A 27,011-nucleotide genomic window follows, 5' to 3' on the forward strand; every position below is an offset into this window, starting at 1 on the left:
AGAGTCAACATTTAGACGTTCAGAGCGGCTTCTTACCTGTTGTGTTTTGTATTGACGTTCAGAGTAGCTTCTTACCTGTTGTGTTTTGTATTGACGTTCAGAGTGGCTTCTTACCTGTTGTGTTTTGTATTGACGTTCAGAGCGGCTTCTTACCTGTTGTGTTTTGTATTGACGTTCAGAGTAGCTTCTTACCTGTTGTGTTTTGTATTGACGTTCAGAGTGGCTTCTTACCTGTTGTGTTTTGTATTGACGTTCAGAGCGGCTTCTTACCTGTTGTGTTTTGTATTGACGTTCAGAGTAGCTTCTTACCTGTTGTGTTTTGTATTGACGTTCAGAGTGGCTTCTTACCTGTTGTGTTTTGTATTGACGTTCAGAGTGGCTTCTTACCTGTTGTGTTTTGTATTGACGTTCAGAGTAGCTTCTTACCTGTTGTGTTTTGTATTGACGTTCAGAGTGGCTTCTTACCTGTTGTGTTTTGTATTGACGTTCAGAGTGGCTTCTTACCTGTTGTGTTTTGTATTGACGTTCAGAGTGGCTTCTTACCTGTTGTGTTTTGTATTGACGTTCAGAGTGGCTTCTTACCTGTTGTGTTTTGTATTGACGTTCAGAGTATCTTCTTACCTGTTGTGTTTTGTATTGACGTTCAGAGTAGCTTCTTACCTGTTGTGTTTTGTATTGACGTTCAGAGTGGCTTCTTACCTGTTGTGTTTTGTATTGACGTTCAGAGTGGCTTCTTACCTGTTGTGTTTTGTATTGACGTTGGTCACCGCATCGTTGGGTTTAGAGCAGGAAAGGCTTTTCACTGTCTTCACTGCATTTTAACATTAAAACGTAAAACTTGAATCGCTCTAGTAAATGACCTGGCTGAGGGCCAAAACAACTTCCCCACGGCCTGCCATCACTCTGTGTGTGTGTGTGTGTGTGTGTGTGTGTGTGTGTGTGTGTGTGTGTGTGTGTAGAGAGATACAGTATCTCCCTAAGTGACTGTCAGAGACACACTGCCATATTCCCATTATACACCCTGAGAAACAAACCAGATGTTATTCCAATTATACACCCTGAGAAACAAACCAGATGTTATTCCCATTATACACCCTGAGAAACAAACCAGATGTTATTCCCATTATACACCCTGAGAAACAAACCAGATGTTATTCCCATTATACACCCTGAGAAACAAACCAGATGTTATTCCCATTATACACCCTGAGAAACAAACCAGATGTTATTCCCATTATACACCCTGAGAAACAAACCAGATGTTATTCCCATTATACACCCTGAGAAACAAACCAGATGTTATTCCCATTATACACCCTGAGAAACAAACCAGATGTTATTCCCATTATACACCCTGAGAAACAAACCAGATGTTATTCCCATTATACACCCTGAGAAACAAACCAGATGTTATTCCCATTATACACCCTGAGAAACAAACCAGATGTTATTCCCATTATACACCCTGAGAAACAAACCAGATGTTATTCCCATTATACACCCTGAGAAACAAACCAGATGTTATTCCCATTATACACCCTGAGAAACAAACCAGATGTTATTCCCATTATACACCCTGAGAAACAAACCAGATGTTATTCCCAGTATACACCCTGAGAAACAAACCAGATGTTATTCCCATTAATTGATTGGTTGATTGATTTGATTATCACTGATTGGTCAGAGAGACTACCCTGCTGTCTCACGTCTGAATCTCTGCTGTGTGCCTTCTAGGCAGAGTTGCAAAGAAAAAGCCATAACTCAGACTAGCCAATAAAAATAAAAATATTAAGATGGGCAAAAGTACACAGACACTGGACAGAGGAACTCTGCCTAGAAGGCCAGCATCCCGGAGTCGTGACAAGTGATTCTGCCAGTGTTCCATTATTATAGTGACCAGTGTTCCATTATTATAGTGACCAGTGTTCCATTATTAAAGTGACCAGTGTTCCATTATTAAAGTGGCCAGTGTTCCATTATTAGTGACCAGTGTTCCATTATTAAAGTGACCAGTGTTCCATTATTAAAGTGACCAGTGTTCCATTATTAATGTGGCCAGTGTTCCATTATTAGTGACCAGTGTTCCATTATTAAAGTGACCAGTGTTCCATTATTATAGTGACCAGTGTTCCATTATTAAAGTGACCAGTGTTCCATTATTATAGTGACCAGTGTTCCATTATTATAGTGACCAGTGTTCCATTATTAAAGTGACCAGTGTTCCATTATTAATGTGGCCAGTGTTCCATTATTATAGTGACCAGTGTTCCATTATTAATGTGGCCAGTGTTCCATTATTAGTGACCAGTGTTCCATTATTAATGTGGCCAGTGTTCCATTATATAGTGACCAGTGTTCCATTATTAAGGATATAAGTGACCAGTGTTCCATTATTAAAGTGACCAGTGTTCCATTATTATAGTGACCAGTGTTCCATTATTAAAGTGACCAGTGTTCCATTATTAAAGTGACCAGTGTTCCATTATTAAAGTGGCCAGTGTTCCATTATTAAAGTGACCAGTGTTCCATTATTAAAGTGGCCAGTGTTCCATTATTAAAGTGACCAGTGTTCCATTATTATAGTGACCAGTGTTCCATTATTATAGTGACCAGTGTTCCATTATTATAGTGACCAGTGTTCCATTATTAAAGTGACCAGTGTTCCATTATTAATGTGGCCAGTGTTCCATTATTAGTGACCAGTGTTCCATTATTAAAGTGACCAGTGTTCCATTATTAAAGTGGCCAGTGTTCCATTATTAAAGTGACCAGTGTTCCATTATTAAAGTGGCCAGTGTTCCATTATTAAAGTGACCAGTGTTCCATTATTATAGTGACCAGTGTTCCATTATTATAGTGACCAGTGTTCCATTATTATAGTGACCAGTGTTCCATTATTATAGTGACCAGTGTTCCATTATTATAGTGACCAGTGTTCCATTATTATAGTGACCAGTGTTCCATTATTATAGTGACCAGTGTTCCATTATTAAAGTGACCAGTGTTCCATTATTAAAGTGACCAGTGTTCCATTATTAAAGTGACCAGTGTTCCATTATTAAAGGGACCAGTGTTCTATTATTAAAGGGACCAGTGTTCTATTATTATAGTGACCAATGTTCCATTATTAAAGTGACCAGTGTTCCATTATTAAAGGGACCAGTGTTCCATAGTGTTCCATTATTAAAGGGACCAGTGTTCCATTATGGGGCAGCAGCCTCTAAGGTGCTGGGTTGAGTAACCGGGTGGTGGCCGACTAGTGATGGCTATTGAACGGTCTGTTGGCCTTGAGATAGAAGGTGTTTTTCAGTCTCTCAGTCCCAGCATTGATGCACCTGTACTGACCTCGCCGTCTGGATGATAGCGGGGTGAACAGGCAGTGGCTCATTGGTTGCTGTCCTTGATGATCTTTATGGCCTTCCTGTGACATCGAGTGGTGTAGGTGTCCTGGAGGGCAGGTAGTTTGTCCCCGGTGATGTGTTGGGCAGACCTCACCACCCTCTGGATAGCCCTGTGGTTGCGGGCGGTGCAGTTGCCGTACCAGGCGGTAATACAGCCTGACAGGATGCTCTCGATGGTGCAAGTAAACGCTAACATAACTCTGTTACGTCAGGTAATGAGATAAATGTCAGCTTGAATAAACACCTGATTAAAACCATCATTCTGAAACAAATTATCGAACTGCATTCTGTTATATGTCATTGTAAATAAGAATGTGTTCTTAACTGACTTGCCTGGTTAAATAAAGGTAAAATAAAAATACATCTGCTGCCCTCTAGTGGATTGAAGCGGCTCTGCAGACCTGCGAATCAGCTGGTGTGTTTATGAAGAAATGTATCTTTCTGTTATTAGTTGTATTGTAAAATATATTGAGTCTAAATGTATTTTTTTTTTTTTTACAAATCATTTAATTGTTAAGCACCCCTAACAATATTTATAGAAAGTATTTTGCCTTGCCACTTTCCTCAGTCATGTTGGAGTTTATTTTAATTTTATTTTTACAGGGACAGTGCACCATTAATAAACATTTCAGTAAAAGTGCCGGTTTTATCCAGCCGGCTAATATTCAACCGCAGTCCCTGGGCAGGTTATTAAAAACAATTACAACAAAAATACAGACAATCATTGAGCAGTGAGCACACGCAGAGTAACATAGGACAAGCAAGATGTAGCATACAGACAGAGCAACATAGGACAAGCAAGATGTAGCATACAGACAGAGCAACATAGGACAAGCAAGATGTAGCATACAGACAGAGCAACATAGGACAAGCAAGATGTAGCATACAGACAGAGCAACATAGTATAAAAACAACAAAGTGTTTCCACACCTCACAAGCTACAGACAACATGGAAAGCGGCAATATGTCTAGATGGGATACAGCTTTTGTCAAATTGACATCTAAGTATATAATACTTTTTTTGCATATTAGCTAACCTTAACCATTTTCCTAACCTTAACCTAATTATCATAACCTTTTTCTCCTAACCTGCTACGTACGTTCTCCTAAACTTACTACGAAAAGTGCATTTTTCAAAAGTGGCCTTTCTATGGAGTTTTTCCTAGCCACCCCTCATAGCCTGGTTCCTCTCTAGGTTTCTTCCTAGGTTCCGGCCTTTCTAGGGAGTTTTTCCTGGCCACCGTGCTTCTACACCTGCATTGCTTGCTGTTTGGGGTTTTAGGCTGGGTTTCTGTACAACACTTTGAGATATCAGCTGATGTAAGAAGGGCTTTATAAATACATTTGGTTTGATTTACCAGATTTGGTTTGACCCTCTACAATTGTCCTTGCTCTTCCCAGTTGTATATTGCAACAACAACAAAATATGCTTTCATTGATTTCCAACATGATTTGAACATATAAAATGTGTCTGTATTTTCCTTATAAACAGTTGTAACAATAACAATCTAATCCTCAAATAAAATGCCAACCTGTGCTGTAACTGCAGTAGCAGAATTACACCATGGCTTGATGTTTTAACTACACCAGCTGTTGCCATATTTTAGCTTTTCAGTCAAACTCGGCAAACATGAAACTAAAACTTAAGTTTAGGCATTCATTCTGAATAGTTAAGATTAGTGTAAAGTAAAGGGAAAAGCTTAATAAAATACAATAACAAACTTTCTAGCGCTAGAATTGAACACCCAACCTTTGGATTGGGAGTCTGCAGCTTATATATAGTTGAAGTCGGAAGTTTACATTCACCTAAGCCAAATACATTTAAACTCAGTTTTTCAATACCCCCTCCTCTCCCCTACCTTCCCTATACCCCCCTCCTCTCCCCTACCTTCCCTATACCCCCTCCTCTCCCCTACCTTCCCTATACCTTCCCTATACCCCCTCCTCTCCCCTACCTTCCCTATACCCCCTCCTCTCCCCTACCTTCCCTATACCCCCCTCCTCTCCCCTACCTTCCCTATACCCCCCTCCTCTCCCCTACCTTCCCTATACCCCCCTCCTCTCCCCTACCTTCCCTATATAGAAACTGTTCTAGAACCTGTGGTCCAGAAACTGATTTAACAGGCAGATAGAACTGGTATAGAAGCTGTTCTAGAACCTGTGGTCCAGAAACTGATTTAACAGGCAGATAGAACTGGGATAGAAGCTGTTCTAGAACCTGTGGTCCAGAAACTGATTTAACAGGCAGATAGAACTGGGATAGAAGCTGTTCTAGAACCTGTGGTCCAGAAACTGATTTAACAGGCAGATAGAACTGGGATAGAAGCTGTTCTAGAACCTGTGGTCCAGAAACTGATTTAACATGTGTGAGTGTCCAGTGTGTGTGTGTGTGTGTGTGTTGTGTGTGTGTATCCAGTGTGTGGATCCAGTGTGTGTGTGTGTGTGTATCCAGTGTGTGTGTATCCAGTGTGTGTGTATCCAGTGAGTGTGTGTGTGTGTCAAGCGTGTGTGTGTCCAGTGAGTGTGTGTGTATCCTGTGTGTGTGTGTGTGCATCCAGTGTGTATGTGTATCCAGTGTGTGTGTGTGTGTGTGTGTGTATCCAGGGTGTGTGTGTGTATGTGTTTCCAGTGTGTGTATCCAGTGTGTGTGTGTGTGTGTGTGTGTGTGTGTGTGTGTGTGTGTGTGTGTGTGTGTGTGTGTGTGTGTGTGTGTGTGTGTGTGTGTGTGTGTGTATCCAGTGTGTGTGTATCCAGTGTGTGTGTGAAGCGTGTGAGTATCCAATGAGTGTGTGTGTGTCCAGTGAGTGTGTGTGTCCAGTGTGTTTGTGTGTGTGAATCCAGTGTGTGTATCCAGTGTGTTTGTGTGTGTGTCCAGTGTGTGTGTTTGTCCAGTGAGTGTGTGTGTGTCCAGTGAGTGTGTGTGTGTGTGTATCCAGTGTGTGTGTGTATCCAGTGTGTGTGTGTATCCAGTGTGTGTGTGTATCCAGTGTGTGTGTGTATCCAGTGTGTGTGTGTATCCAGTGTGTGTGTGTGTGTGTTTCCAGTGTGTGTGTGTGTGTGTGTGTGTGTATCCAGTGTGTGTGTGTGTGTGTGTGTATCCAGTGTGTGTGTGTGTGTGTATCCAGTGTGTGTGTGTGTGTGTGTCCAGTGTGGGTGTGTGTGTCCAGTGTGGGTGTGTGTGTGTGTGTGTGTGTCCAGTTATTATTTCAGGGACACTGAAGAGTCAACATCATCAACCCTAAACCCTGGATAGAGGGGCTCAGTGAATGTGGAGGTGAATGTGATCAGGTGGGTCAGGGTGTCAGAGGAGGCTCTATAGAAGGACAGAGTGCCGGCTGACCAGTCCAGATACACTCCTACTCTGTGGGAGCTGGAGGAGGGGACGTCTATGGTAGTGGAGTTATTATTATACCAGCTGGAGGAGGGGACGTCTATGGTAGTGGAGTTATTATTATACCAGCTGGAGGAGGGGACGTCTATGGTAGTGGAGTTATTATTATACCAGCTGGAGGAGGGGACGTCTATGGTAGTGGAGTTATTATTATACCAGCTGGAGGAGGGGACGTCTATGGTAGTGGAGTTATTATTATACCAGCTGGAGGAGGGGACGTCTATGGTAGTGGAGTTATTATTATACCAGCTGGAGGAGGGGACGTCTATGGTAGTGGAGTTATTATTATACCAGCTGGAGGAGGGGACGTCTATGGTAGTGGAGTTATTATTATACCAGCTGGAGGAGGGGACGTCTATGGTAGTGGAGTTATTATTATGCCAGCTGGAGGAGGGGACGTCTATGGTAGTGGAGTTATTATTATACCAGCTGGAGGAGGGGACGTCTATGGTAGTGGAGTTATTATTATACCAGCTGGAGGAGGGGACGTCTATGGTAGTGGAGTTATTATTATACCAGCTGGAGGAGGGGACGTCTATGGTAGTGGAGTTATTATTATACCAGCTGGAGGAGGGGACGTCTATGGTAGTGGAGTTATTATTATACCAGCTGGAGGAGGGGACGTCTATGGTAGTGGAGTTATTATTATACCAGCTGGAGGAGGGGACGTCTATGGTAGTGGAGTTATTATTATACCAGCTGGAGGAGGGGACGTCTATGGTAGTGGAGTTATTATTATACCAGCTGGAGGAGGGGACGTCTATGGTAGTGGAGTTATTATTATACCAGCTGGAGGAGGGGACGTCTATGGTAGTGGAGTTATTATTATACCAGCTGGAGGAGGGGACGTCTATGGTAGTGGAGTTATTATTATACCAGCTGGAGGAGGCGACGTCTATGGTAGTGGAGTTATTATTATACCAGCTGGAGGAGGGGACGTCTATGGTAGTGGAGTTATTATTATACCAGCTGGATGAGGGGACGTCTATGGTAGTGGAGTTATTATTATACCAGCTGGAGGAGGGGACGTCTATGGTAGTGGAGTTATTATTATACCAGCTGGAGGAGGGGACGTCTATGGTAGTGGAGTTATTATTATACCAGCTGGAGGAGGGGACGTCTATGGTAGTGGAGTTATTATTATACCAGCTGGAGGAGGGGACGTCTATGGTAGTGGAGTTATTATTATGACAGGCAATGTAACTGTTGTCAGAGCAGATCAGACTCCAGGACTTGTCATTGTATCCAAGACAACAGTCATCACCCCTTCCTCTCCTGCTGATTCCTTTATATGCCACTCCTATACCAGCCCCCCCACTCCACTCTACCTCCCAGTAACAGCGCCCAGTCAGACCCTCTCTACACAGCACCTGTCTCCAGTCCTCAAATCTCTCTGGGTGATCAGGATACGGCTGCTCCTCTCTCCTACATGTCACCTTTCTGTTCTCCTCAGACAGAGAGAGGAGTCTGTGTACTGTGTTTGGGTCCAGTGTGAGATCACAGACATCTGATGGATGAAACCAGACACAATATTAGAAATCATCATCATTCACATTAGAATGTTAACTCACTTTTCACTAATTCATTTAATGTAGATGTTTCTAGGTATCAAAAGGAGAAGTTAAGGTAACTTGAGACTTGTTGAATGATCATATGTTATACTGTATGGTAATATAAAACACACTTATTCACATTAATTACACACACACACACACACATCAACTCTTTGTAAACGTTGGTGTCCCTGATTTGTGCTTCTGTAGAACTACAGATGATATTTAATATGACCAAGTCAGTAATGATGGTGGTCTTTGACTTAACTCGAATTAAGACTTATTCTTAGTCATATTCTTCACAGCAGTCAACACTCACATTTTCTAATCCCAGGTTTCATTCTGTTCTCTCCACCATGTTCCACACTGTAGCGGTAAGCAGAAAAACAGACTGTGTGTTCAGGTGTATCCCTCAATGACTACCACACACACACACACACACACACACACACACACACACACACACACACACACACACACACACACACACACACACACACACACACACACACACACACACACACACACACATATAACTTTGTCCAAGTGGTGGTCAGAATGTTTGTCTTAACTAGCCTGAAAAGTCAAACATGTCTGATATGAACATTGACATAAACCCTCTACATACTTGAGTTTCTCCAGTCTGCAGTGTGGATCCTCCAGTCCAGCAGAGAGCAGTCTGACTCCTGAGTCTCCTGGGTGATTGTAGCTCAGGTCCAGCTCTCTCAGGTGTGAGGGGTTTGACCTCAGAGCTGAGACCAGAGAAGCACAGCCTTCCTCTGTGACTAGACAGCCTGACAGCCTGCAAAGAGTCAAATCATATTAAAATCACACTGATATTCTTTGGTGGTGAAAATAGTGGCAGTATATTTTTTCAACATATTTAGATCTATCAGTGTCCTGAAACCTTCCATATCTACTCATAAATTAATGTATCATAATATAAATTACAAATTATCAAAGTTTTGCCTGCAGATAGAAACATGTATAGTACAAAAATTTGAGTAGACTGACCAGACCAGTTTAAAAGCAGTATCAGTCAAAAGACAGACAGTGAGGTATCAGATTTAGATTGTATTGAGTATACAGTCCACACCATATCTATTTTGACAGTGAAGATAACATTTTAAATGTGGCTCTAAACTCCAACATTTTGGATTTCAGATCAAATGTTTCATATGTGGTGACAGTATATAATGTCACCTTTTATTTTAGGATATTTTCAAACATATCTGTTTCACCGTTTAGAAAAATGAAAGCAGTTTATGTATCTATTCCCCCTATTTAAAGAAGTCATATGTTTTCATATGTTTTCTGACCAATTCACTCATAGTGTATTAAATTAGTCAAAAGTTTAGTATTTGGTCCCATAATATTTGACTGCAATGACTACATCAAGCCTGTGACTGCCATGATTGAGAAAGATCATGAATAATAATGAGTGAGAGAGTTACAGAGAACCAATAACAGAGGCTACAACAAAACATGCTAACCTCTCACCATTACCAATAACAGAGAATACAACAAAACATGCTAACCTCCCACCATTACCAATAACAGAGACTACAACAAAACATGCTAACCTCTCACCATTACCAATAACAGAGGCTACAACAACACATGCTAACCTCTCACCATTACCAATAACAGAGGCTACAACAAAACATGCTAACCTCTCACCATTACCAATAACAGAGGCTACAATAAAACATGCTAACCTCTCACCATTACCAATAACAGAGGATACAACAAAACATGCTACCCTCTCACCATTACCAATAACAGAGGATACAACAAAACATGCTAACCTCTCACCATTACCAATAACAGAGGCCACAACAAAACATGCTAACCTCTCACCATTACCAATAACAGAGGCCACAACAAAACATGCTAACCTCTCACCATTACCAATAACAGAGGCCACAACAAAACATGCTAACCTCTCACCATTACCAATAACAGAGGCCACAACAAAACATGCTAACCTCTCACCATTACCAATAACAGAGGCCACAACAAAACATGCTAACCTCTCACCATTACCAATAACAGAGGCTACAACAAAACATGCTAACCTCTCACTATTACCAATAACAGAGGCTACAATAAAACATGCTAACCTCTCACCATTACCAATAACAGAGGCCACAACAAAACATGCTAACCTCTCACCATTACCAATAACAGAGGCTACAACAAAACATGCTAACCTCTCACCATTACCAATAACAGAGGTTACAACAAAACATGCTAACCTCTCACCATTACCAATAACAGAGGTTACAACAAAACATGCTAAACTCTCACCATTACCAATAACAGAGGCCACAACAAAACATGCTAACCTCTCACCATTACCAATAACAGAGACTACAACAAAACATGCTAAACTCTCACCATTACCAATAACAGAGACTACAACAAAACATGCTAACCTCTCACCATTACCAATAACAGAGGCTACAACAAAACATGCTAACCTCTCACCATTACCAATAACAGAGGATACAACAAAACATGCTAACCTCTCACCATTACCAATAACAGAGGATACAACAAAACATGCTAACCTCTCACCATTACCAATAACAGAGGCTACAACAAAACATGCTAACCTCTCACCATTACCAATACCAGAGGCTACAACAAAACATGCTAACCTCTCACCATTACCAATACCAGAGGCTACAACAAAACATGCTAACCTCTCACCATTACCAATATGAGAGGCTACAACAAAACATGCTAACCTCTCACCATTACCAATAACAGAGGCTACAACAAAACATGCTAACCTCTCACCATTACCAATAACAGAGGATACAACAAAACATGCTAACCTCTCACCATTACCAATAACAGAGGCTACAACAAAACATGCTAACCTCTCACCATTACCAATAACAGAGGATACAACAAAACATGCTAACCTCTCACCATTACCAATAACAGAGGATACAACAAAACATGCTAACCTCTCACCATTACCAATTTTATTTATTTGTTTCACCTTTATTTAACCAGGTAGGCAAGTTGAGAACAAGTTCTCATTTACAATTGCGACCTGGCCAAGATAAAGCAAAGCAGTTCGACACATATAACAACACAGAGTAACACATGGAGTTAAACAAATGTAACCCTCTCACCAGGCTTGAATATGACTCTCACAACATTAACATATGTAGAGTATCTCAGCAGCATGGGACTTTAGGTGAGAAGGACATCTCCAATAAGAATTCCTATTGTAAACTATCTAGGGTTATGACAATAGGGTATTAACTTCAGATGAAATGATTATAGGTTTCTGTTATTGAATCAGGATAAACCATCCCGTGCATTAAATTAAAACAATTAATGACTCCACCAAGGCAACATACATAATGTTCCATATGTGTATTAAAACATTTTCAAACACAAATACATGTTCAGACACAACATCAAAAGAAATAAAAAAAATAATAAACCCCAATGAGTCGTGCACAACCAGTGTCCAAATTAAGCACCTCACATTGTGGTTACTCACGACTTGGTAGATATTCCCTCAGCGAAGTATGGCAGTTCCATGCAGGTTTCCTCACAAACTCCAAGGCAAGCACAGCGACACATGCAGACAGTACTCCTTAGTAACCGATATCCCCATGGCAACACAGCTACCCATGCAGACAGTATTCCTTAGTAACCGATATCCCCATGGCAACACGAACTCGTTAAGCTTCCCAAGCAATTATCTCCCGGTGTCACACGATGCTAGGCTAACCTCTAGCTGGCTAATACCTCCACAACGAGACGGTAGCTTCAGTCTTTACTAAGTTTTAACTAAATTATAACAACTCTTTTATTAAATAAAGCATGTATTTCCCTTCATGTCTTAGTAGCTATGGGTTTTGTTGTAGTTCTGTCGTCTTCTTTTATAATTTTTCTTCACCAACCGTCCTGAGGTAAAACGTCCATCCTTTCATCAACGTCTTTTTCCCTCCCGTTAACCAGGTCAACTCCCATTGGCCACAACTTAACAAGCGACCTTATTGGTCAAAACGTAAACTTCAAAGTAAAACAAACTATTCACTTATACATTAAATAAATATTTCTTCAAAAAGCATAATGCATTAACAACATTACAGTTTAGGAGCAATTCAGTCATCTTTTAAATATAATACCAATTAATTATAACAAATAAACTCAATACTTGGTTCAAACAAGGGTATTACACAAACATACAGTCAATAATACAGTAGAAAAATAAGTCTATATACAATGTGAGCAAATGAAGTGAAATAAGGGAGGTAAAGGCAAAAAAAGGCCATGGTGGCAATGTAAATAAAATATAGCAAGTAAAACACTGGAATGGTAGATATGCAGTGGAAGAAAGTGCAAAGTAGAAATAATGGGGTGCAAAGGAGCTTAATAAATAAATACAGTAGGGGAAGAGGTAGTTGGGCTAAATTATAGAGGGGCTATGTACAGGTGCAGTAATCTGTGAGCTGCTCTGACAGCTGGTGCTTAAAGCTAGTGAGGGAGATAAGTGTTTCCAGTTTTAGAGATTTTTGTAGTTCGTTCCAGTCATTGGCAGCAGAGAACTGGAAGAAGAGGCGGCTGAAGGAGGAATTGACTTTGGGAGTGACCAGAGAGATATACCTGCTGGAGCGCGTGCTACAGGTGGGTGCTGCTATGGTGACCAGCGAGCTGAGATAAGGGGGGACTTTACCTAGCAGGGTCTTGTAGATGAACTGGAGCCAGTGGGTTTAGCGACGAGTATGAAGCGAGGGCCAGACAACGAGAGCGTACAGGTCGCAGTGGTGGGTAGTACAGTGGGGGGAAAAAGTATTTGATCCCCTGCTGATTTTGTACGTTTGCACCCTGACAATGAAATGATCAGTCTATAATTTTAATGGTAGGTTTATTTGAACTGTGAGAGACAGAATAACAGCCAAAAAAAATCAAGAAAAACACATGTCAAAAATGTTATACAATTATTTCCATTTTAATGAGGGAAATAAGTATTTGACCCCTCTGCAAAACATGACTTAGTACTTGGTGGCAAAACCCTTGTTGGCAATCAGAGGTCAGACGTTTCTTGTAGTTGGCCATCAGGTTTGCACACATCTCAGGAGGGATTTTGTCCCACTCCTCTTTGCAGATCTTCTCCAAGTCATTAAGGTTTCGAGGCTGACGTTTGGCAACTCGAACCTTCAGCTCCCTCCACAGATTTTCTATGGGATTAAGGTCTGGAGACTGGCTAGGCCACTCCAGGACCTTAATGTGCTTCTTCTTGAGCCACTCCTTTGTTGCCTTGGACGTGTGTTTTGGGTCATTGTCATGCTGGAATACCCATCCACAACCCATTTTCAATGCCCTGGCTGAGGGAAGGAGGTTCTCACCCAAGATTTGACGGTACATGGCCCCGTCTATCGTCCCTTTGATGCAGTGAAGTTGTCCTGTCCCCTTAGCAGAAAAACACCCCCAAAGCATAATGTTTCCACCTCCATGTTTGACGGTGAGGATAGTGTTCTTGGGGTCATAGGCAGCATTCCTCCTCCTCCAAACACGGTGAGTTGAGTTGATGTCAAAGAGCTCCATTTTGGTCTCATCTGACCACAACATTTTCACCCAGTTGTCCTCTGAATCTTTCAGATGTTCATTGGAAAACTTCAGACGGGCATGTATATGTATTCTTGAGCAGGGGGGACCTTGCGGGCGCTGCAGGATTTCAGTCCTTCACGGCGTAGTGTGTTACCAATTGTTTTCTTGGTGACTATGGTCCCAGCTGCCTTGAGATCATTGACAAGATCCTCCCGTGGAGTTCTGGGCTGATTCCTCACCGTTCTCATGATCATTGCAACTCCACGAGGTGAGATCTTGCATGGAGCACCAGGCCGAGGGATATTGACAGTTCTTTTGTGTTTCTTCCATTTGTGAATAATCGCACCAAATGTTGTCACCTTCTCACCAAGCTGCTTGGCGATGGTCGTGTAGCCCATTCCAGCCTTGTGTAGGTCTACAATCTTGTCCCTGACATCTTTGGAGAGCTCTTTGGTCTTGGCCATGGTGGAGAGTTTAGAATCTGATTGATTGATTGCTTCTGTGGACAGGTGTCTTTTTTTACAGGTAACAAGTTTGAGTTTGAGTTTATTTTATTTTTACATGGACAGTGCACATTAATCAACGTTTCAGTAAAAGTGCCGGTTTTAGCCAGCCGGCTAATTTTTCAACCGCAGTCCCTGGGCAGGTTATTAAAAACAATTACAATATAGACAATCATTGAACAGTGAGCACACGCAGAGTAACATAGGACAAGCAAGACATAGCATACAGACAGAGCAACATAGAACAAGCAAGACATAGCATACAGACAGAGCAACATAGAACAAGCAAGACGTAGCATACAGACAGAGCAACATAGAACAAAAAGCAACAAGACAAAATCCATAAAAGCAACAAAGTGTTTCCACACCTCACAAGCTACAGACAACAGACAACATGGAAAGTGGTAATACACAGCTAGTGATTATGTTCACAAATCTGATTGACCTTTAGCCATGTCTTCATGCAATTTGTGAAAGTGTGATATGTGGTGCAGTTATGTGTGTCTGATGGCAGTGTATTCCAGACATGGGACGCTCTCACAGAGAAAGCGGATTTACTAAAGGTGCTTTTCCTTAATAAGGGAACTATACAGTCACCTCTCATGGCAGACCTTGTGGATCTGCTGCCATATGTTTGGGTTTTCTGTTTAACAAAAATACTGAGTGGAGGGGGGAGCGGAGGGGGAGAGGGGGGAGCTAGGCCATTTAGTATCTTGAATACAAGACATGCGTCGGTGTATTGCACAAGATTTTCCCAACTCAGGAGCTCATGCTTTCTGAGGATGTAACAGTGATGATGGCTATTGGGCTTCCTATCGAGCACTTTGAGAGCCTGTTTGTAGACAGACTGAATAGGTTTTAATGTTGTATAGCAAGCTTTGGCCCAACTAGTCAAGCAGTATGTTAAGTGGGGAGTATCATCGATTTGAAGTACAGTCTTGCTACCTCTGTGGTCAAACAATTTCGTATAAATCGGAAATTAGCTAGGTTGAATTTGGTTATTTGAATGACCTTTTTCACATGCTTTTTAAAAGAGAGGTTGGAATCAAGTATGATTCCAAGGTACTTAAAATCAGATACCACCTGGAGCTTCTCCCCTGACACATAGACAACTGGCTCAGTAGCATCTGTTGCCCTCTTTGTGAAGAACATGAAAACTGTTTTTTTCACATTGAGATGCAAACACGAGTCACTGAGCCACTTTGTAACCTGGACCATTACAGTAGTGAGTTCTTGTGCAGCTTGTAGTTTGCTCTTTGCATGCACATATATCACTGAATCATCTGCATACATTTGAACTTCAGACCCAGTGCAGACGGAAGGCAGATCATTATTGTACAAGCTGAACAGGAGGGGCCCCAGTATTGACCCTTGGGGCACGCCCATATCATAACTAAGAGTGGGCGACAGCTCATTGCTCACTCTGACACACTGAGTTCTGCCTTCAAGGTATGATTTCATCCATCTCAAGGCATCGGGGGAAAAGTTGAACTTGGACAATTTTGTGATGAGAATCTCATGGTTAACAGTATCGAAAGCCTTCCTTAGGTCCAGAAACACAGCCCCAACAACGCCCCCTTTGTCCATCTTGGACTTCACATTTTCCAGAAGAAAGCAGTTGGCCTTTTCTGTGGAGTGTTTCGCTCTGAAGCCAAACTGCATGGAGTGTAATGTGAAGGGGCTGTTGTTGAGGTGGGAAATCAGTTGTTCTGCTACACACTTTTCAACAACCTTCGACACTACAGGTAGTGTACTAATGGACCTGTAGTTACTCACATCAGCAGGGTCGCCCGATTTAAAGATGGCCGTTATTATGGCTGACTTCCATACCCTTGGAAACACCCCCAGACCAATAGATGTGTTGGTGACCTTAGTAATGGGGCCAATGAGTGACTCTTTGTAGTTTTTAAGAAAGGTAGAGTCCAGCCCAAACACATCTTTGGCTTTAGAGTTCTTTAGTGAGCTAATCACCTTGTTCACCTTTGACTCAGAAACCTCCCTTATGATGAAGACAGGTTGAGCGTCATTCACTAGCACTGAGCCCAATAAACCAGTGGAGGGGTTCTGTGTCAGTACCTTGACAGAGTCAATAAAGTAGGAATTGTAGGCTATTGCTATTTCGACTGCATCCTGTGTTAGATTGTTATTCACCATGATTTCTAGTCTTTTTGCAGTGTTACTATGGTCTTTCCCTGTTAACTTTTTTAGATTCTCCCAGATCAATTTACAATTTCCCTTTGCCTCACCAATTATGTTAATAAAAAAGTTTGCCTTGGCCTGTCTGATTTCTTTCATCACCTTATTTCTCAACATGGTAAACCTACGTCTGTCATGCTCTAATTTGGATTTTAGGGCTGTTTTTAGAGCATAATCTCGTTCTTTCATCAATTTCCACATTTCTCCATTTAGCCCAGGAAGAGTGCTCTTTTGGCCAGGTTTGGATTTGATTTTCTTTAGGAAACCATTTATTGTAGCCTGGATTGTGGATAGAAAAACCTCACTATCAGCTTCCACGTCTGTATAGGACAAGAGATCATTCCAGTTAATTCCATTAATTGCTTTTTCAAAATAGTTTAATTCGATCTTAGGTATTCTTAGTTGATCCGGCTTTCTAACAGTAGAGAGCTTAAACCTGCTCTTAGACAACTTTCTGGCTATAAGTGTCAAATTATGATCAGATAGCCCAGTAACCATATTGAATGATTTAGTCACTCTCTCTGGTTTATTACTGAACACCAAATCAATCTGTGTTTTAGAGCAACAAGTCACCCTGGTTGGCCCTTTAACGAGCTGTGTAAGGTCAAAGGTATTAGTGATCCGTTTGAGGGTTTTCCTACAAGACTTGTCTTCATAATTAATATTAAAATCTCCCATTAAGATGACCTCCTTCCCAAAATCACATTCCCTAAGCATGTTATTAAACTGATCAAAAAACACACTTTTGGTGGAAGGTGGTCTATACATTCCAATAAGGGTAAAGGACATTTGGGGAGACAGTGTAACGTTCAGGCCAATACATTCTAGTTCATTATCACATGACCACTCAATTTGTTTACATCGGATATGTTCTTTAATGTAAATCATCAGACCCCCTCCTCTTCCTTCAATCCTGTTTCTCCTGAAAACATTGTAGCCAGGCACAATCAAAGCAGCACATGGAGAGTTTGTATGGAGCCATGTCTCTGAGAGGCAGAGGAAGTAAGGTTGGAGTCTGTGAGTAGATGTTGAATTTGATCACTTTTTGGAATGACACTACGAATGTTCCAGTGCCCTCATAGTAGTCCCTTGGGCTTAGCCCGCGGGTCCCAGATGACTCGAGAGTGATTGACACATTGAAAAAAGTGACATTTTCTGTGTTTTCTGACAGCTGGGTTTAGGCCGTTTTGTTTGGTTTTGATTAGGGGCAGTTCGGTAGCGGAATTAACAATCCCTCCCGCTTGCACTGGATGCGGGGAACTAATGAAAACAGCTTGCGTACCAGAAGCAAAGTTGCGGTTAGGAGCACTCCCTTTAAGAGTGTGCTCCTAATCTCAGCTCGTTACCTGTATAAAAGACACCTGGGAGCCAGAAATCTTTCTGATTGAGAGGGGGTCAAATACTTATTTCCCTCATTAAAATGCAAATCAATTTATAACATTTCTGACATGAGTTTTTCTGGATGTTTTTGTTGTTATTCTGTCTCTCACTGTTCAAATAAACCATTAAAATTATAGACTGATCCTTTCTTTGTCAGTGGGCAAACGTACAAAATCAGCAGGGGATCAAATACTTTTTCCCCCACTGTATATGGGGCTTTGGTGACAAAACGGATGGCACTGTGATAGACTGCATCCAATTTATTGAGTAGGGTATTGGAGGCTATTTTGTAAATGACATCGCCGAAGTCGAGGATCGGTAGGATGGTCAGTTTTACGAGGGTATGTTTGGCAGCATGAGTGAAGGAGGCTATGTTGCGAAATAGGAAGCCAATTCTAGATTTAACTTTGGATTGGAGATGCTTATAGTGAGTCTGGAAGGAGAGTTTACAGTCTAACCAGACACATAGGTATTTGTAGTTGTCCACATATTCTAAGTCAGAACCGTCCAGAGTAGTGATGCTGGACAGGCGGGCAGGTGCAGGCAGCGATCGGTTGAAGAGCATGCATTTAGTTTTACTTGTATTTAAGAGCAGTTGGAGGCCACGGAAGGAGAGTTGTATGGCATTGAAGCTCGTCTAGAGGTTAGTTAACACAGTGTCCAAAGAAGGGCCAGAAGTATACAGAATAACACCAATAACAGAGGGGGTCTGATCTTTGTGCCTCTGTAAATTTCTCATTCATCATCATTAACGATTCATTCATGATTATTCATAATCATGGTAGCATCCACATGAACGTAGAAGTGTTCAGAAACATCTTCTATTCTTACTGACAATACAAGTGAAGTGACTCCAAAATGACAGGACATTATTCACCATTCAGTTTCTATTAGGAAAAACATCATCCAAAACACAACCAAAACAAACTGAAAAATGATTTCAACAAGTTTGTAGAATCACAAGCTTGATGTAATCACCTCAGGCATGGAATATGGTACAACTACTAAACTTATGACTACTTTAATACAATATAAGTGAATTTGTCCAAATAATTAAGACTTCTTCAAATGGGAGAACTACGTACAGAAAGTGCTTTAATTTCTAAATGGTAAAACAGATATATATGAAAATACCCTCAACTAAAAGGTGACATTCTGTAAGGTCACCTAATATGAAACATCTCAAATCCAAAATGCTGGAGCATTGCACCAAATGTAAAACTGTAAGCTTCACTGTCCAAACACATATGGTGTGGACTATGTGTGTCTGGTAAACACATGTGGATCTAGTGAACAGTTATCACTTGTTGACCAACTACAGGAATACTGACCTCAGAGTCTCCAGTTTACAGTGGGGATCCTCCAGTCCAGCAGAGACCAGCTTCACTCCTGAATCCTTCAGGTCATTGTTACTCAGGTCCAGCTCTCTCAGGTGTGAGGGGTTTGACCTCAGAGCTGAGACCAGAGAAGCACAGCTTTCCTCTGTGACTAGACAGCCTGACAGCCTGCAAAGAGTCAAATCATATTAAAATCACACTGCTATGCTTTGGTGGTGAAAATAGTGGCAGTATAATTTTTCAACATTTTTCAGATATCAGTGTCCTGAAACCTGCCATATCTATTCGTAAATTAATGTATCATCATTAAAAATGACAAATGATCAAAGTATTGCCTGAAGATAGAAACATGTATAGTACAAATATTTGAGTAGACTCACCAGACCAGTTTAAAAGCAGTATCAGTCAAAAGACAGACAGTGAGGTATCATATTTAGATTGTATTGAGTATACAGTCCACACCATAGCTATTTTGACAGTGAAGCAAACATTTTAAATGTGGCTAAGTACGATCTTTGTCCCCATGTGCAGTTGCAAACTGTAGTCTGGCTTTTTTATGGTGGTTTTGGAGCAGTGGCTTCTTCCTTGCTGAGCAACCTTTCAGATTATGTCGATATAGGACTCGTTTTACTGTGGATATAGATACTTTTGTACCTGTTTCCTCCAACATCTTCACAAGGTCCTTTGCTGTTGTTCTGGGATTGATTTGCACCAAAGTAAATTAATCTCTAGGAGACAGAACGTGTCTCCTTCCTGAGGGTAATGGCGGCTGTGTGGTCCCATGGTGTTTATACTTGAGTACTATTGTTTGAACAGATGAACGTGTTACCTTCAGGCGATTGGAAATTGTTCCCAAGGATGAAGCATACTTGTGGAGGTCTACAATTTTTTTTCTGAGATCTTGGCTGATTTCTTTTCATTTTCCCATGATGTCAAGTAAAGAGGCACTGAGTTTGAGGGTAGGCCTTGAAATACATCCAAATGATGTCAATTAGCCTACCAGATGCTTCTAAAGCCATAACTTAATTTTCTGGAATTTTCCATGCTGTTTAAAGGCACAGTCAACTTAGTGTATGTAAACTTCTGACTCACTGGAATTGTGATACAGTGAATTATAAGTGAAATAATCTGTCTGTAAACAATTGATTCAAAAATTACTTGTGTCATGCACAAAGTAATGTCCTAACCGACTTGCCAAAACTATATAGTTTGTTAACAAGAAATTTGTGGAGAGGTTCAAAAACACGTTTTAATGACTCCAACCTAAGTGTATGTAAACTTCCGACTTCAACTGTATGTGATTGACGATTAAAAATTAAATTCTGATGATGCCATGATTAAGAAAAATCATGAATGAATCATGAATCAGAATGAGTGAGAAAGTTACAGAGGCCACAACAGAACATGCTAACCTCTCACCATTACTAATAACAGAGGCTACAACAAAACATACTAACCTCTCACCATTACCAATAACAGAGGCTACAACAAAACATGCTAACCTCTCACCATTACCAATAACAGAGGCTACAACAAAACATGCTAACCTCTCACCATTACCAATAACAGAGGCTACAACAAAACATGCTAACCTCTCACCATCACCAATAACAGAGACTACAACAAAACATGCTAACCTCTCACCATTACCAATAACAGAGGATACAACAAAACATGCTAACCTCTCACCATTACCAATAACAGAGGCTACAACAAAACATGCTAACCTCTCACCATTACCAATAACAGAGGCTACAACAAAACATGCTAACCTCTCACCATTTCAAATAACAGAGGCTACAACAAAACATGCTAACCTCTCACCATTACCAATAACAGAGGCTACAACAAAACATGCTAACCTCTCACCATTACCAATAAAAGAGGCTACAACAAAACATGCTAACCTCTCACCATTACCAATAATAGAGGCTACAACAAAACATGCTAACCTCTCACCATTACCAATAACAGAGGCTACAACAAAACATGCTAACCTCTCACCATTACCAATAACAGAGGCTACAACAAAACATGCTAACCTCTCACCATTACCAATAACAGAGGCTACAACAAAACATGCTAACCTCTCACCATTACCAATAACAGAGGCTACAACAAAACATGCTAACCTCTCACCATTACCAATAACAGAGACTACAACAAAACATGCTAACCTCTCACCATTACCAATAACAGAGGCTACAACAAAACATGCTAACCTCTCACCATTACCAATAACAGAGGCTACAACCAAACATGCTAACCTCTCACCATTACCAATAACAGAGGCTACAACAAAACATGCTAACCTCTCACCATTACCAACAACAGAGGATACAACAAAACATGCTAACCTCTCACCATTACCAATAACAGAGGCTACAACAAAACATGCTAACCTCTCACCATTACCAATAACAGAGGCTACAACAAAACATGCTAACCTCTCACCACTACCAATAACAGAGGCTACAACAAAACATGCTAACCTCTCACCATTACCAATAACAGAGGATACAACAAAACATACTAACCTCTCACCGTTTCCAATAACAGAGGGGGTATGATCCTTGTGCCTCTGTAACTTTCTCATTCATCATCATTCTTGAATTATTCTTACTGACAATACAAGTAAAGTGACTCCAAAATGACAGGATATTATTCACCAATCAGTTTCTATTAGGAAAAACATTAACTAAAATACAATCAAAACAAACTGCAAATGAATTCAACAAGTTAGTAGAATCACAAGCTTGATGTAATCACTGCAGGCATGGAATATGGGACCAAATACTAAACTTATGACTACTTTAATACAATATAAGTGAATTTGTCCAAATAATTAAGACTTCTTCAAATGGTAGAACTACAGTGCCTTGCAAAAGTATTCATCCCCCTTGGCGTTTTTCCCATTTTGTTGCATTACAACATGTAATTTAAATTGATTTTATTTGGATTTCATGTAATGGACAAACACAAAATAGTCCAAATTGGTCAAGAGAAATAAAAAAAAATGACTTGTTTAAAAAATAAAGTTAAAAACAGAAAAGTGGTGCGTGCATATGTATTCACCCCCTTTGCTATGAAGCCCATAAATAATATCTGGTGCAACCAATTACCTTCAGAAGTCACATCATTAGTTAAATAAACTCCACATGTGTGCAATCTAAGTGTCACATGATCTGTCATATGATCTCAGTATATATACACCTGTTCTGAAAGGCCCCAGAGTCTACAACACCACTAAGCAAGGGGCACCACCAAGCAAGCGGTACCATGAAGACCAAGGAGCTCTCCAAACAGGTCAGGGAAAAAGTTGTGGAGAAGTACAGATCAGGGTTGGGTTATAAAAAAATATCAGAAACTTTGAACATCCCACGGAGCACCATTAAATCCATTATTAAAAAATGGAAAGAATATGGCACCACAACAAACCTGCCAAGAGAGGGCCGCCCACCAAAACTCACAGACCAGGCAAGGGGGGCATTAACCTGTTTAGGATAGGGGGCAGTATTTTCACGGCCGGATAAAAAACGTACCCGATTTAATCTGGTTATTACTCCTGCCCAGAAACTAGAATATGCATATAATTAGTAGATGTGGATAGAAAACACCCTAAAGTTTCTAAAACTGTTTGAATGGTGTCTGTGAGTATAACAGAACTCATATGGCAGGCCAAAAGCTGAGAAGATTCCATACAGGAAGTGCCCTCTCTGACCATTTCTTGTCTTTCTATAGCCTCTTTATGGAAAATAGAGGATCTCTGCTGTAACGTGACACTTTCTAAGGCTCCCATAGGCTCTCAGAAGGCGCCAGAACGGGGAATGATGACTCTGCAGTCCCTGGGCGAAAAACAGTAGCGCATTTGGAAAGTGGTCGCTCTGAGAACAATGACACGGGCGCGCGCATGCATGTGAAGACTCCATTTTCAACTGTCAGTGTTTCAACGAAAACACTGACAGGTCTCCCGGTCGGAATATTATCGCTATTTTACAAGAAAAATTGCATAAAAATTCATTTTAAACAGCGTTTGACATGCTTCGAAGTACGGTAATGGAATATTTTGACATTTTTGTCACGATATGCGCCGGCGCTTCACCCTTCGGATAGTGTCTTGAACGCAAGAACAAAACGCAGCAATTTGGATATAACTATGGATTATTTGGAACCAAAACAACATTGGGTGTTGAAGTAGAAGTCCTGGGAGTGCATTCTGACGAAGAACAGCAAAGGTAATCCAATTTTTCTTATAGTAAATCTGAGTTTGGTGAGTGCCAAACTTGGTGGGTGTCAAAACATCTAGCCATGATGGCCGGGCTATCTACTCAGAATATTGCAAAATGTGCTTTCACCGAAAAGCTATTTTAAAATCGGACACCGCAATTGCATAAAGGAGTTCTCTATCTATAATTCTTAAAATAATTGTTATGTTTTTTGTGAACGTTTATCGTGAGTAATTTAGTAAATTCACCGGAAGTGTTCGGTGGGTATGCTAGTTCTGAACGTCACATGCTAATGTAAAAAGCTGGTTTTTGATGTAAATATGAACTTGATTGAACAAAACATGCATGTATTGTATAACATAATGTCCTAGGAGTGTCATCTGATGAAGATCATCAAAGGTTAGTGCTGCATTTAGCTGTGGTTTTGGTTTTTGTGACATTATATGCTAGCTTGAAAAATGGGTGTGTGATTATTTCTGGCTGGGTACTCTCCTGACATAATCTAATGTTTCGCTTTCGTTGTAAAGCCTTTTTGAAATCGGACAGTGTGGTTCGATAAAGGAGAGTCTTGTCTTTAAAATGGTGTAAAATAGTCATATGTTTGAAAATTTGAAGTTTTGGGATTTTTGAGGAGTTTGTAATTTGCGCCACGCTCTATCATTGGATATTGGCGAGGCGTTCCGCTAGCGGCACATCTAGATGTAAGAGGTTAATCAGAGAGGCAAAGATAACCCTGAAGGAGCTGCAATGCTACACAGCAGAGATTGGGGTATCTGTCCATAGGACCACTTTAAGCCATACACTACACAGAGCTGGGATTTATGGAAGAGTGGCCAGAAAAAAAGCTATTGCTTAAAGAAAAAAATAAGCAAACATGTTTGGTGTTCACCCAAAGGCATGTGGGAGACTCCCCAAACATATGGAAGAAGGTACTCTGGTCAGATGAGACTAAAATTCAGCTTTTTGGCCATCAAGGAAAACGCTTATATCTGGCGCAAACCCAACACCTCTCATCACCCCAGAACACCATCCCCAGCAGCATCATGCTGTGGGGATGTTTTTCATCGGCAGGGACTGGGAAACTGGTCAGATTTGAAGGAATGATGGATGGGGCTAAATACAGGGAAATTCTTGAGGGAAACCTGTTTCAGTCTTCCAGAGATTTGAGACTGCTAAAGCAACACTCGAGTGGTTTAAGGGGAAAAATGTAACTGTTTTGTAATGGCCTAGTCAAAGCCCAGACCTCAATCCAATTGAGAATCTGTGGTATGACTTACAGATTGCTGTACACCAGTGGAACCCATCCAACTTGAAGGAGCTGGAGCAGTTTTGCCTTGAAAAATGGGCGAAAATCCCAGTGGCTAGATGTGCCAAGCTTATGGAGACATTCCCCAAGAGAGTAGCAGCTGTAATAGCTGCAAAAGGTGACTCTACAAAGTATTGACTTTTGGGGAGTGAATAGTTAAGCACGGTCAAGTTCTCTTTTTTTTCTTATTTCTTGTTTGTTTCACAATTAAAATATTTTGCATCTTCAAAGTGGTAGGCATGTTGTGTACATAAAATGATACAGACCCCCCCAAAATCTATTTTAATTCTATTTTAATTACAGGTTGTTTTATTTTATTTATTTCACCTTTATTTAACCAGGTAGGCAACAAAATATGAAAAATGCCAAAGGGGGGTGAATACTTTTGCAAGCCACTGTATATACATAAAATTCTTTCATTTCTAAATGGTAAAACATGATTACTGATTATTATGAATACTCTCAAAAAAAGGTGACATTCTGTACTGGACATTCTGTACTATATGAAACATTCGATCTCAAATCCAACATGCTGGAGCATATCACCAAAATGAAAACTGTAAGCTTCACTGTCCAAACACATATGGTGTGGACTATGTGTGCCTGGTAAACACATGTGGATCTGGTGAACAGTTATTACTTGTTGACCAACTACAGGAATACTGACCTCAGAGTCTCCAGTTTACAGTGGTGATTCCTCAGTCCAGCAGAGAGCAGCTTCACTCCTGAATCCTTCAGGTCATTGTTACTCAGGTCCAGCTCTCTCAGGTGTGAGGGGTTTGACTCCAGAGCTGAGACCAGAGAATCACAGCCTTCCTCTGTGACTCCACAGCCTGACAGTCTGACAAAGAGATCATCATGACTTCACAAACATACTGTTAATTTAACGAGTAGTGTAGAAGGACAATGGACGATGCATTTGGTTTATTCTCCCAAACAACATATAGATTCATCTCCCATCTCCTTGAATTGTATGGTTATATTGTTATACTATTGTCAAAATCAATGCATTTTTTCAATATGTTTTTCAATATAATATTATTACCTTATTATAATACATATTTTTCCTAAACTGAATATTTCTGCCTGATGATTAGTTCTTATATGTCATTTTATGTACTCACAGAGCAGCTCTGGAGACTTTGACCACTGGCAGCAGCCTCAGAAGACCTTCCTCTGATCTGGAGTATTTCTTCAGGTCAAACACATCCAGCTCCTTTTCTGAAGTCAGCAACACAAAGACCAGAGCTGACCACTGTGCAGGTGACAGGTTGGGTTCTGAGAGACTTCCTGAGCTCAGGAAGCTTTGGATCTCCTCCACTAGAGAATGGTCATTCAGTTCATTCAGACAGTGGAACAGATTGATGCTCCTCTCTGGAGAGGGATTCTCCCTGATCTTCTCCTTGATGTACTTGACTGTTTTTTCATGGGTCTTTGAGCTGCTTCTTGTCTTTGTCAGTAGATCTCGTAAGTGCTTCTGATTGGACTCCAGTGAGAGTCCCAGAAGGAAGCGGAGGAAAAGGTCCAGGTTTCCCATCTCACTGTGTAAGGCTTTATCCACAGCACTCTTGTAGAAAGAAACTTCAGATTTGTCTCTGAACATCACAGATAGGTTCCTGGACGTTGATTGCGGTTCGGCCATTAGATTCTCATTGTTGTTGATGAATGAGAGGAACACATATACAGCAGCCAGAAACTCCTGAATGCTCAGATGAACGAAGCAGTACACCTTGTCCTGGTACAGAACAAATTCCTCTTTAAAGAGCTGTGTGCACAATCCTGAGTACACTGAGGCTTCATTGACATCAATGCCAGCCTCTTTCAGGTCTTCTTCATAGAAAATCAGATTGCCATTCACAAGCTGTTGAAAAGCCAGTTTTCCCAGTGACAGAATGCTCTCTTTATTCCAGTGGGGACCTGTCTCTTCTTCCCCAAGATACTTTTCATTCTTCTGTTTGGTATAAAACTCCACAAGGTGTGTGTACATCTCAGTCAGAGTCTTGGGCATCTCTTCTCTCTTATGTTTCAGCATGTGTTCGAAGACTGTTGCAGAGATCCAACAGAAGACTGGAATGTGGCACATGATGTGGAGGCTCCTTGATGTCTTTATGTGTGAGATGATTCTGCTGGCCAGG

General features: G+C 40.9%; 1 protein-coding gene across 1 annotated transcript; it reads right to left on the bottom strand.

The window, feature by feature from the left end:
- Positions 1-6,602: 6,602 nt before the first annotated feature.
- Positions 6,603-25,695, bottom strand: LOC123741862 (stonustoxin subunit beta-like; the record flags this gene model as incomplete). Its single annotated transcript, XM_045716094.1, has 5 exons — positions 6,603-6,771; positions 7,939-8,299; positions 8,665-8,711; positions 8,974-9,147; positions 25,544-25,695. Coding segments are annotated over 5 exons (903 nt in total), but the record flags the coding sequence as incomplete, so codon positions are not given.
- Positions 25,696-27,011: the final 1,316 nt, after the last annotated feature.

This window comes from Salmo salar, chromosome ssa03 (genome assembly GCF_905237065.1).
Source record: "Salmo salar chromosome ssa03, Ssal_v3.1, whole genome shotgun sequence".
NCBI lineage: Eukaryota > Metazoa > Chordata > Actinopteri > Salmoniformes > Salmonidae > Salmo > Salmo salar.